Source organism: Antedon mediterranea, chromosome 5 (genome assembly GCF_964355755.1).
Source record: "Antedon mediterranea chromosome 5, ecAntMedi1.1, whole genome shotgun sequence".
Taxonomy (NCBI): domain Eukaryota; kingdom Metazoa; phylum Echinodermata; class Crinoidea; order Comatulida; family Antedonidae; genus Antedon; species Antedon mediterranea.
In genome coordinates, this window is record NC_092674.1 from 29607150 (window position 1) to 29620307 (window position 13158).

At 32.1% G+C, this 13158-nt stretch overlaps 2 protein-coding genes and 1 long non-coding RNA gene across 4 annotated transcripts in view; 1 reads left to right on the plus strand and 2 right to left on the minus strand.

Moving 5' to 3' along the window:
* LOC140050335 (uncharacterized) overlaps positions 1-5903 on the minus strand; it is a 27785-nt gene extending 21882 nt beyond the window's left edge. The window contains exon 1 of the long non-coding RNA XR_011845383.1: positions 5725-5903. This is a non-coding gene — a long non-coding RNA (uncharacterized lncRNA). The remainder of the gene's footprint in view (positions 1-5724) is intronic.
* On the plus strand, positions 2997-6514 carry LOC140050333 (uncharacterized). Its single transcript, XM_072095481.1, has 2 exons — positions 2997-3111; positions 3356-6514. The coding sequence occupies exons 1-2, from the start codon at positions 3016-3018 to the stop codon at positions 5456-5458; spliced, it is 2199 nt and encodes a 732-aa protein (XP_071951582.1). The 5' UTR covers positions 2997-3015; the 3' UTR covers positions 5459-6514.
* Positions 6515-6607: 93 nt separating this feature from the next.
* Positions 6608-12954, minus strand: LOC140050334 (ras-related protein Rab-30-like). Of its 2 annotated transcripts, none has more exons than XM_072095483.1 (5): positions 12841-12954; positions 12258-12471; positions 9010-9093; positions 8712-8895; positions 6608-8517 (listed from the first exon to the last, which is right to left on the minus strand). In XM_072095483.1, exons 2-5 carry the CDS (start codon positions 12342-12344, stop codon positions 8276-8278), a joined length of 597 nt encoding a protein of 198 aa, XP_071951584.1. In that variant the 5' UTR covers positions 12345-12471; positions 12841-12954; the 3' UTR covers positions 6608-8275. The 2 variants fall into 2 exon arrangements, with proteins under 2 accessions (XP_071951584.1, XP_071951585.1); XM_072095484.1 differs by having other exon boundaries at positions 12258-12457; positions 12841-12858.
* Positions 12955-13158: the final 204 nt, after the last annotated feature.

The window sequence follows — 13158 nt, forward strand, 5'->3', positions numbered from 1 at the left end:
TTATGTTGCTAAAAATTGACGGTTTCTGAATATTTTGATATGATAAACATGTTTACCGCTTGCGCTAGCGCGCGTTATAGACAAGCGCACAGTGAGCGCGCACTAAAACAATGTTGAAATATATGCACTGATTAACATTTTAGTGATTTATTGTCAACACATTTTAGCAATGGATCCATTATTGTCCTTTCGGACACATTATATCTTCTAGCTAATTGCTTCCGTTAATCCACCAGTTCAGTAGGCCTACATAAAATTCAGATGTCCAGCATCCATGACATCATATTCAAATCATACCGGCAGGGAGATCGCAATTTTCATCGATGCAGTTTTCATCGATGCAGTTTTCATCGACGCAATTTTCATCGACGCAATTTTCATCACATTAACGCAATTTTCATTACATCGACGCAATTTTCATCGACGCAATGTTCATCACATCGACTTATATTTTCATTACATCAATACTATATTCATCGACACAATTTCATCACATCGACGCAATTTTCATTGCATCATCGACGCGATTTTATCATCGCCTAAACTGGCATTCCATACTAATTGCGTGTGATCTGATTGGTGTATTATAAATAAATTCATCGCAATGAATTTTTCAGTAGATGTAATGAGACAGAGTTCAGTAGATGTAATGACAGTTAATTTAATTGTTCTGCTCTTTTTGTACAAATCTATACTACTTTATATTATGGATTTTGTAGTACTGTTAAAATTATTAAATCTCTGGAAGTGTGTTTTACGAGTATGTCCGCAAATTTATGCGTTTACGGTTTTAAAATGTGAGTTTTAAATAGCGAACATGATCTTGTTAGGTGCACTACGCACGCAGTATTCCAAAATGTCTTACTAATTTGGAGAAAATCATATTGTATCATATCATATTATATCCATTCTTTAAATTCATATTCTTTATCCAAAACTAAATTGGTATAGTAAAACACAGTGCTAGCAATTTATCATATTATTAAATGTTTCATATTCTTTATCATTGTGTTTTACTCTAATCAAATTGGTATAGTAAAACACAGTGCTAAATTGCTATGTGAATGTCATTTATCATATTTTTAAATGTTTCCTATTCTTTATCATTGTGTTTAACTCTAACCAAATTGGTTATAGTAAAACACAGTGCTAAATTGCTATGTAAATGTTATATATCATATTATTAAATTCCTATTCTTTATCATTGTGTTTTACTCTAACCAAATTGGTTATAGTAAAACACAGTGATAAATTGCTATGTAAATGTAATTTATCATATTATTAAATGTTTCCTATTCTTTATCATTGTGTTTTACTCTAACCAAATTGGTTATAGTAAAACACAGTGATAAATTGCTATGTAAATGTAATTTATCATGTTATTAAATGTTTCCTATTCTTTATCGTTGAGTTTTACTCTAATCAAATTGGTTATAGTAAAACACAGTGCTAAATTGCTATGTAAATGTTATATATCATATTATTAAATGTTTCCTATTCTTTATCATTGTGTTTTACTCTAATCTGATTGGTTATAGTAAAACACAGTGCTAAATTGCTATGTGAATGTCATTTATCATGTTATTAAATGTTTCCTATTCTTTATCATTGTGCTTTACTCTAACCAAATTGGTTATAGTAAAACACAGTGCTAAATTGCTATGTAAATGTCATTTATCATGTTATTAAATGTTTCTTATTCTTTATCATTTTGTTTTACTCTAACCAAATTGGTTATAGTAAAACACAGTGCTAAATTGCTATGTAAATGTAATTTATCATATTATTAAATGTTTCCTATTCTTTATCATTGTGCTTTACTCTAACCAAATTGGTTATAGTAAAACACAGTGCTAAATTGCTATGTAAATGTCATTTATCATGTTATTAAATGTTTCTTATTCTTTATCATTGTGTTTTACTCTAACCAAATTGGTTATAGTAAAACACAGTGCTAAATTGCTATGTAAATGTAATTTATCATATTATTAAATGTTTCCTATTCTTTATCATTGTGTTTTACTCTAACCAAATTGGTTATAATTTATTTAATTTCATTTCAAAAGACATTTACCTAAATTTCTATTTAAATGTCATTTATCAAATTATTAAATGTTTCCTATTATTTATCTGGTTATATAGTAAAACACTGTGCTAAATTGCTATTGTATTAAGGACGAGTTCCGAGAAGATGTATTCAAAGCTACAACCAATCAGAACAGTGTTAATCAATATAGTCCATGGCTACAGCCAATCAGAAACGTCCAAATCGCAATAACCCCTAGGCTAATAGAAATTATTGGTCCGAGTAGCCTTTTCAACCAGACGTTGCGAGGTTTAAAAAGTAAAACATGATTTACTCGCCAGTTTGGTATAGTTTATATACCTGGACTCCGTTGATACAAATTGGGGAAAACCCGGTATTTTCGTTGAAAAGTTAGGAGTCTTCCATTTGTTTTGGCTTCACGATCGATCGAAAAGTGGGCGAATTACAGGTGAAAAACAAAAATATCAATCCGCGCGCAATGCATTTTGGGATTTATAGCGGGCCGCTATAATTATTAGAATCGATTTATTTTTCACATTTTTAACCGTTTAAAGACGAAAAAAGTTATCGCAATAGGACCATATAGTATTATTTTTACATTACATATAGTTTGTGATCTTAAATTAGATCTAAAAAACGTAGGGAATGGGGCTTTAATTTTAACCCAAAAACCAGACAGACAATTTAAGCATTTTTTTGTTTTAAATTACATTTTTTCAGGTAAATATTTTATTTGATCCAGTTTTAATTCAAATGAATAATTATTACATGACATTAACATGACATATTCAAAAACAAAATTTGAAAATTATGAAAATTATAATGACAATATATCTTTAATATTAACAACATACAGCACTGCATATTTATTAATTTTAGTTTATTTTTTCTAGTTTGTACGTACATATTAATGCAGTTTGTAGTGTCACAGTGTCAAAGGTGAAGAAGCTCAAATTCATTGGAAAGGGATGCATACTAAAATGTTCCATTGTGAAACTGAACCTTGCACACAGTTTATTGTGTTGTTTTTAGCGTTCATATTTTATTGGGCAGATAATCTGAACGTAAGTACAAATTATGAATTACAAACAATATGTATTTGCATGAAATTCTACTGAACATTGAAAAAAAAAATGTACAGTCTTATTAGAGATCTTTGGGAGTGGAGCTTGTGGGTTTTAAGACATGATTAAACAGTTTTATGGATTTCTTTGTTCTGTTTATGGGAGGTTTCAATTGGTACGATCGATATAATAGGCCTACTTTGATAGAATTATTTAAAAAACTACATTACATTATATTTTGCAGTATTTACTGATGGCGGAATGTACGAGTGTTGAAGAAATGATGGATGATGTTGCAAATAGATTCATTGCATGGAAAACCAGTGGACGACTGGCGCAAATGTCTTACTTGGCACTTAGGGAAGAAGCAAATAAAAGCTACTTGAACATAATAGGTGAAACTAACACTGACAGCCATTTTCAGAGTGTTCATTATGTTGGTAGTTATCATGGTGAAGGGATGCCAGAATTTGTCTGTGGCGATAAAGATATGATGGGAGTGTTTCCAACGTTTCCAATAGTATGTTGGAAGCGCTTGTCAACAAAATGTCAAGAAACAGGGTATGTTGTAGGTGAACAAATAAAAGATGATCCAGCTTATCTAAAGCTTAGGGTAATGGATGAAACATGTCTACACAAGGACTATCAATGCTTTGTTAACAATGGTTACTTAAAGAGTAGTGATTTCATGGAAAAGCGTTTAGAATTTATGAAGGAATATTCATCTGCATTTGAAATACATGGTCCATCAGTAACAATACCATCTGGTCATCAAGTACCACATACTCTCAAATACGAGCCCATGAATGATATTGTATTTTGCTTGTTGTGCCAATCATGGCCATCTATCAACTACTTTACAAGAAAGAGGCAAACTAACTGGCCATCAGAGAAGCTCTTACAGAAGATATCAGATGTTGATTGTCATATAGTTGCCGTTGGACGACCTAACAGTTTGTCAAAGATGAATGAATGGCGGTTGTCATTTTCACTTGCCGAGAAGATACTTTTCCGTGAAATTCCTGAGCAATTTGCTAACTGTTTGTTTGCATTGAAAGCAATAAAGAAAAAACACAAACTGTACGAGTCCAGGGAACAAAAACCGTTATGTTCATATTTCATCAAGACTGCTTGTCTTTGGATCTGTGAAAGAATGTCTTGTGGCAACACCATGAATTTAATCAGAAGCGTGTTAGACTGGCTGATAAATTGTTATGAAAACAGACATATGCCACACTATTTTATTCCTGAACAAAATTTGATTGGTCATTTATCGAAAGAAAGTTGTGATGACGTGCGTACAACTTTGACAACGATTAAAAAACATCTTTGGACGGAAGTGATGTCGAGTATTGAAGGTGGGATAGTAGATTCAAGAAGAATAATCAATAAACATATTTGTGATGCATTAACGATAGAAAGAATCGGTCAATCTCATGACTATGCAATGCTTGAGGTTAATCTTTTGAAACACCCAACAGCTACAACTAGATGTCTCAAAGGAGTGGTTAATGACTTAAAGAACTCCATAACAGATCACATGGTGTTTGAAATCAACAGATGGGTGTCATGTAGCATTCTGCCATTTGATAAAGCTGTGATTTACTGGATAAGAAATAGTACTAACATTGCAGAAATCGTCAGCAATATAGAGGGCCTTATATTACCAATTATTAAGAAACTCAAAGAGATTGTAATTGAAGGATATGAAGACATATTCAAGGCAAAATTACATCGACATATAGGAGACTTATTGACTTCCACTTTGGTGTGCTTACGTGACAAATACTCATATGAAGACCGGACTAAGTATCAGAATAAAGCATTGCAGTACTACAAGTTAGGAGCTGAAATGATCTATCCTGATGGACTGTGCGATGACGGAGTGGGACATGAAGCTTATGTTGTAAAGTTTCATTATTTAATGGGTAATCATAAGGAATTAAAAGATGCAATTGATGATTTTCGGAATGCTTTCCGGTCTTTTGAGGATTATAAACTAAAGTGTATCCCGTTTATAAATATACACACAGGAGATGAAAGAGAAGATTTGACTTACAGAGAATGGGAGGTTGATAAGTCATTTCAGTGTTTTATCAAAAATCAAAGTAATACAGACTTTTCCTTTAGTTTAATTCCAATAGTGTATTACATATATTTCAGAGTAAGACTTAATGATGGCAATGTAGAGTGTGCCTCTAAAATTGCAACCTTAATAGAGAATTTAAAAGAGCATGTCTACACCAGCGATATTGAACTATTATTAGGCAATTTTGCTGAATGTTTAATTGGCCTGGTTAAAGTTATGCAAATGATATGTAATGGTACTATCTATCTAATCAGGTAGGTATACCTCCATGATCTAATACAGTACAGTAGTACAGTAGAATCTTTACACAGTCCCAGTTAACGCACATTAAGATAAGATAATTATTAATGATCAATCATGATAAAATATAATGAGAGGAAGAAAACAATAGCAGAATGTTGATGAATGCATGGACCTATAAATTAGATTATACAATTTATAGGTCCATGATGAATGGAGGCAGCAAAAAGGAGGAGGTTGAAAAACATAGAAATGATCATCATGACGATGACCTCTGACCTCACCTGCATGAACCTCCTCACTAAGCATGTTTTACCAACTCCAGCATTTCCAATGAGTACTATTTTGAATAGGTATTTGTAGTCCTCCATAGCCCGGCAGCGGCACCCCAAATTCAAGATGCTAGTAATATTTTCACTAGCATAGATACTAATGTATTGCTGTTGAGTGGAGGTATTGTGTACTCGCTGATCTTCCTAAAAAACCAAGCCTATAAAAGTATAGAATTAAATCATGCTGAAATCTTATAATATTCTTCATTCATTTTATATTCACATTCATGCCTGTATTCAATTTAGATGAGATGGATGGATAATTGATACCCTAATTTTGTCATCTACAAATAGACCTACCCTACATATACTGTTGTAATGTAAAATGGGTTGGGTTGGTGAATCAACCAATGCAAGTTAAAAACCATGCTGCATAGCTAGCTCAGCAAATGCTCATATCCAGGACATTCGTTTTAAATACTACTATATTTCATTCATCAAACTTACTATTGTATATGTCTATCTAGACACCATTCGAAATTAATCGTAATTTGTTGCATAAAAAGCATTACCAGTGGTATGGGTTCAATCAACAGTACACTTTATTGGCCACTGGCCCATTGTACCCATCTGGGGCATCTACTTAGGTGCAGAAAGTGTATACTATGTGTTTACATGGGCTAGGGCTGACGAAGTCAGAAATATTTTTGAAATCTATTTATACATGTGTATAATAGCAATGTAAAAATGCAGTGCAAATCATTTATGCTAGTTTTTGAGAATACAAATCAAAGTTACAAAATGAATTTTGGACATGTATTATGTACTTTTGGAATAAATAAAGATATGTAATAATAAATATATTTTTGTTTAATTTATTTTACAGGTACGATGATGGTATTGAACAAAATATTGCAAATTATAAAAGGTTCTTAACAATTATTCTGTGTTTAAGTTCTTAAGATGATGTCATATCACTACCATATTTGGGCATATCACTACCATGTTTGGGCACATCATACTTTTTTTGTCACATAAAGTTTGATAGTGTAGACAGAGTTTTATACAGTACATTCCATAAGCTAGAACTTAATAATAACATGGGTTGAATGGATAAATACAAATTACTTAAATAAATTTAAATAAAATACATTACATAAATATATAGACATTACATATTTGCACAAATAATACTGAATATATAAAATTATTTGCCTTTATCAGAAACAAAACTGAATGTAAGCAAACCTGTAATCACTGAGTTTAGAAAATAACTTGGCAAACATTTTAAATATTACACATCTTAATTTTAATATTTATTATACTATAGAATTTCCTAAATTTATTTGGAATTAAAAACACTTGTTTTCTTATCATATTAACATCTAAAATCGTAGTACTACTACAGTTACATGAAAAGTAGTATGATAAAAGTTACAGAATTTTAATACAGTATTACAATACCAACCTTATTTTTATTACTAACTCTTTAGTTACAACCATTTAAAGTTTCCTGGTAAAAATAATTCTATTATTTTTGTATTTATTCAAATAATTTTTAAATTACAATAGCAACCTTATTTTTATTACTATAGCTCTTATAAGTACAACCATTTAAAGTGTCCTGGTAAAAATAATTATATTATTTTTGTATTCATTTAACTAACAACACAATAAAACTGAACAAAACATAGTTTGAATTAGTTCAATCAAGTACTTCATATCTTAACAGAGGCGGTCGGTCCCTTTTGACAGCAAAAATGAAATTATCTACTACCTACTTCTTGATATCCACTTCTGACAGATTATTAATATTATATGTTCGCATTAAAAAAAATGTTGGATCCTCCCCTGATACAGTATAAAATTTGATAAGCAGCCCTAATTAAAGCATTGTCATGAACACCAGTACAACATTACATAACAATTTGGGGCTGGAATGTGTTTACTAACATTTGTAACAAATTAACTTATTAGAAATGTAACAAATGGTGACTTAAGTTTGGTGGGCAAATCTAGAAATTCTTGAACTTTGAAAGAGAAAAAATACATAATTCAACAAAACAACAAAATAATTCATGGAACCAAAATATTTGAAAGCAAAGTTTACAGAAAATTCAAAATTTAATAAATTAGGTTATCTAATTACATAATTATTAAAGCTAGTTTTTCCGATGCTTAATATTTGGCAGTAAACTCTTATTTATTTTAATATCAACTATTGCAACATTTAACAGCTTTTCAGTTCATATGAAATAAATTACTAGAAACTAATGTAAAAGATTGCACCTCAAATAAATGTATAAAATCAACAAATTAGAAATTCATTTCAGAATTTATTATTTAATTATTTTCCACAATATTATATGGCCTTATTGTCAAAGTAAACATAGTCCTGTTTTCATAGGAAGCTTTAAAATACAGTTTTCAATAAACTCACAATAGCACAGCAAATGTAACAAACTTTGTAATATATAATTGGACGTATATAATTTACAATAGGATATATAGCAATATTACAAGGGAGCATTGTATTACCATGGAAACAAGTTGAACTTTGACATCATTGCCTACAGCAGCCTGTGACACTGTGGTGCTCCTTGATTGGTACCTCTTCGGCATCTGTCTTTATTTCAACGTTCCTTACCGTGTTCGTCAATTCTACTGCGATATCAATGAAGAGTTTGTCTACGTTTTCAGCTTCTTTGGCCGACGTTTCCATAAACTGTATCGTCTTTTCATCTGCAAACGCTTGACCTTCTTCTGATTTGACCTCCCTCTCAGATGCGAGGTCAGTCTTATTACCTATAGAATCCAGAAATATGTAAATACAGATTTTTTGACAAATGGTTAGGTCAAGGTATAATATAATTATACACAACAGTGGTTAGGCCTATACACACATATATACACTACACAACAATTACTCTAATGTATGAGGTGGGCTTATATACCCCAAACTGGGCATATACCAGAATCATTACTACAGTATCACTGACCAACTAAAACTGTAACTATCTTTGGACTTGCATAAGTTTCAACTTCTTTCATCCAGTCTGGTAACGTGTTATAACTGTCTCGTGACGTGACATCATAGACCATAACAAGGGCGTCGGCACTATGATAATAACTCTGTGTGATGGAGCGAAAGCGTTCCTGGCCCGCAGTATCCCAAACCTGAAGCTGGAAAATAACATTTTACAATTAAAGGAAAAATAAAATCCTTTAACCTAATATACAAACACAAATAAGAATTATTGTTACCGTAATTATTATATGACCTGAAAATGACCTTACTTTGACCTTATCACCTCCAATCTGTAGTGTTTTTATCATAAAATCTACTCCTATTGTTGCCCCTTGACCTGGTGGAAATAAACCCTAAAAACAAAAAACAATTTGAATAATTATTCATATTTATTAAAGATGTATTGTCCCCCAAAAACATGAACATTGAAGAGTATTAAAATCAGACTTTAAATAGGCCATTTTGCAGTTTTAATAAAGAATCACTTCTGTAAAAAAAAAATTTAAAAAAAGAATTATTTCACTTTAAAAAGACAAAACAAAGGGCTAATTTTAACCATTAAACATTTTTTTGCTTTACATTAGATTTTTTTCAGGTAAATCATTTTTACGATCCAGTTTTTGGTCAAAATTACGTGACATTAAAATGGTATATTCAACAAAATAAAAAATAAATTTTTAGGGAGACAATATATCTTTAATATTGACAATATACAGCACTGCAATATTAATTTTAGTTTAGTTTTCGCAGTTTGTAGTTCCACAGTGTCAAAGGTGACGGAGGCTCACATAAATTAAAAAACAAATACAGACACTATCTTTTAGAAAAAGCATTATACTGTACTATCATACTGAAATGTTTCATTGTGAAACTGAACCTTGAACAGGGAGGGGCCAATTAACAGGGAGGGGCCAATTAACAGGGAGGGGCCAATTAACAGGGAGGGGCCAATTAAAGCAAGATATACAGGATACTGTGTAGGCTAGGTTTTTGTTTTTAGCTTTCACAAAATAGTTTATTGGGCAGACAAGTAAATCTGAAGGTAGGTACAACATATAAATTACAATATGTTTGGGAGTGGAGTGGGAGTTATTTTGGGTTTTAAGACATGATTAATGACAAGTAGTTTTGTGGATTTGTTGTTCATACTGTTTGTGGGAGGTTTCAATTGGTACGATAGGCCTACTTTATTTACAAAACTACATTACATTATATTTTGCAGTATTCACTGATGGCGGAATGTACGAGTGCTGAAGAAATGATGGATGATGTTGCAAATGGATTCATTGCATTGAAAACCAGTGGACGATTGGCGCAAATATCTCACTTGGCGCTTATGGAAGAAGCAAATAAAAGCTTTTTTAACAAATTAGGTCAATCTTTGGATATTCGGGGTACTCATAATGTTGGTAGTTATCATGGTGAAGGGATGCCACTATTTGTCTGTGGCGATATGGATATGATGCTCGTGCTTGTAAAGTTTCCAATAGTATGTTGGAAGTCCTTGCCAACAACATGTCAAGAAACAGGGTATGTTGTAGGTGAACAAATAAAAGATGATCCAGCTTATCTAAAGCTTAGGGTAATGGATGAAACATGTCTATACAAGGACTATCAAGGTTACTTACAGAGTAGTAATTTTATGGAAAAGAATTTTTCAGAATTTATGAAGAATTTTGCATATGAATTTAAACCACATGGTCCATCATTAACAATAACATCTGCTGCACCTCTTACGAATGATATTGTATTATGCTTTTTGTGCCAATCATGGCCATCTACCAACTACTTTACAAGAAAGAGGCAAACTAACTGGCCATCAGAGAAGCTCTTACAGAAGATATCAGGTGTTGATTGTCATGTAGTTGCCATTGGACGACCTAACAGTTTGTCAAAGATGAATGAATGGCGGTTGTCATTTTCACTGGCCGAGAAGGTACTTTTCCATGAAATTCCTGAGCAATTTGCTAACTGTTTGTTTGCATTGAAAGCAATAAAGAAAAAACACAAACTGTACGAGTCCAGTGAACAAAAACCGTTCTGTTCATATTTCATCAAGACTGCTTGTCTTTGGATCTGTGAAAGAATGTCTTGTGGCAACACCATGAATTTAATCAGAAGCGTGTTAGACTGGCTGATAAATTGTTATAAAAACAGACATATGCCACACTATTTTATTCCTGAACAAAATTTGATTGGTCATTTATCAAAAAAAAAAAATGATGACGTACGTAAAACTTTGACAACAATTCAAAGACACCTTTGGACTGAAGTGATGTCGAATATTGAAGGTGGGCTAATAGATTCAAGAAGCACAATCAATGAACATATTTGTGATGCATTAATGATAGAAAAAATCAGTCAATCTCATGACTATGCAATACTTGAGTTTAATCTTTTGAAACACCCAAAAGTCACAAGATGTCTCAAAAGAGTGGTAAATGACTTAAAGAATTTCAGAACAGATTACATGGTGTTTGAAATCAAAGGGTGGGTGGGTCTCACGTAGTATTCTGCCATTTAATAAATCTGTGATTTACTGGGTGAGAAATAGCACTAACATTGCAGAAATCATCAGCAATATAGAGGGCCTTATATTACCAATTATTAAGAAACTCAAAGAGATTGTAATTGAAGGATATGAAGACATATTCAAGGCAAAATTACATCAACATATAGGAGACTTATTGACTTCCACTTTGGTGTGCTTACGTGACAAATACTCATATGAAGACCGGACTAAGTATCAGAATAAAGCATTGCAGTACTACAAGTTAGGAGCTGAAATGATCTATCCTGATGGACTGTGCGATGACGGAGTGGGACATCAAGCTTATGTTGTAAAGTTCCATTATTTAATGGGTAATCATAAGGAATTGAAAGATGCACTTACAGATTTTTGGAATGCTTTCCAGTCTTTTGAGCATTATAAACTAAAGTGTATCCCGTTTATAAATATACACACAGGAGATGAAAGAGAAGATTTGACTTACAGAGAATGGGAGGTTGATAAGTCATTTCAGTGTTTTATCAAAAATCAAAGTAATACAGACTTTTCCTTTAATTTACTGTCAATAATACTTTACATACTTTTTAGAGTAACACTTAATGATGGCAATGTAGAGGGTGCCTCTAAAATTGCACCCATTATAAAGTTTTTCAACACCAGCGATTTATAACTATTATTAGGCAATTTTGCTGAATGTTTAATTGGCCTGGTTAAAGTTATGCAAATGATATGTAATGGTACTAAACTATCTAATCAGGTAGGTATACCTCCATGATCTAATACAGTACAGTAGTTTTGTAGAATCTTTACACAGTCTGAGCATGGAGGTTTTTATAGCTTCATGCTCTAAATTATAACGCACAGTATACAGTACTGTATGTCATTAATGGTCATTAATGATCAATCATGATAAAAAACAAAAGCTGAATGTTGATGAATGGAGGCAGCAAAAAGGAGGAATGAAAAACATAGAAATGATCATCATGACGATGACCTCAGTGACCTCACCTGCGTGAACCTCCTCACTAAGCATGTTTTACCAACTCCAGCATTTCCAATGAGTACTATTTTGAATAGGTATTTGTAGTCTTCCATAGCCAAAGGCCCGGTGGCGGCACCCCAAACTTCAAGATGCTAGTAATATTTTCACTAGCATAGATACTAATGTATTGCTGTTGAGTGGAGGTATTGTGTACTCGCTGATCTTCCTAAAAAACCAAGCCTATAAAATTAAAAAGTATTATAGTATAGAGTTAAATCATCATGGTGAAATATTAATATTAATGTTACTGTGAAATAATAATTCTTCATTCATTTTATCTTCACATTCATGCCTGTATTTAATTTAGATGAGATGGATAAATAATTGATACCCTAATTTTGATTCATTTTGTCATCTACAAATAAATAGGCCTACCCTACAACTGTTGTAATGTAAAATGGGTTGGGTGGGTTGGACCAACCAATGCAAGTAAAGAAACGTGCTGCATAGCTCAGGAGACAGGCGCGGCATGGATATATCGTCTCGCTCGTCAAAATGCTCATATCCAGGACATTCGTTTAAAATACTACTATATTTCATCAAACTTACTATTGTAAATGTCTATTGGACACCATTCGAAATTAATTAGCAAACAAACATAAGGAAATCCGTCCAGTTTTACCAAATTAATTAGCTTAGTTTAGCCAGCCTCAGCGGCTGATGTCAAATTATGAACAAAACAATCAATTGCGCCCTCTGGAAGTACAGATATTATCTCTATCTTTGGATATCTTTGATAATACCATGGAGTTAAACTCCATGATTGTATACTGTATATATATATATAAACACATCAGGCATAGACCATTAATTCTAAATCGCCCGGTGATTTACTGAAATTGAATTAATCAATTTATATATATATAA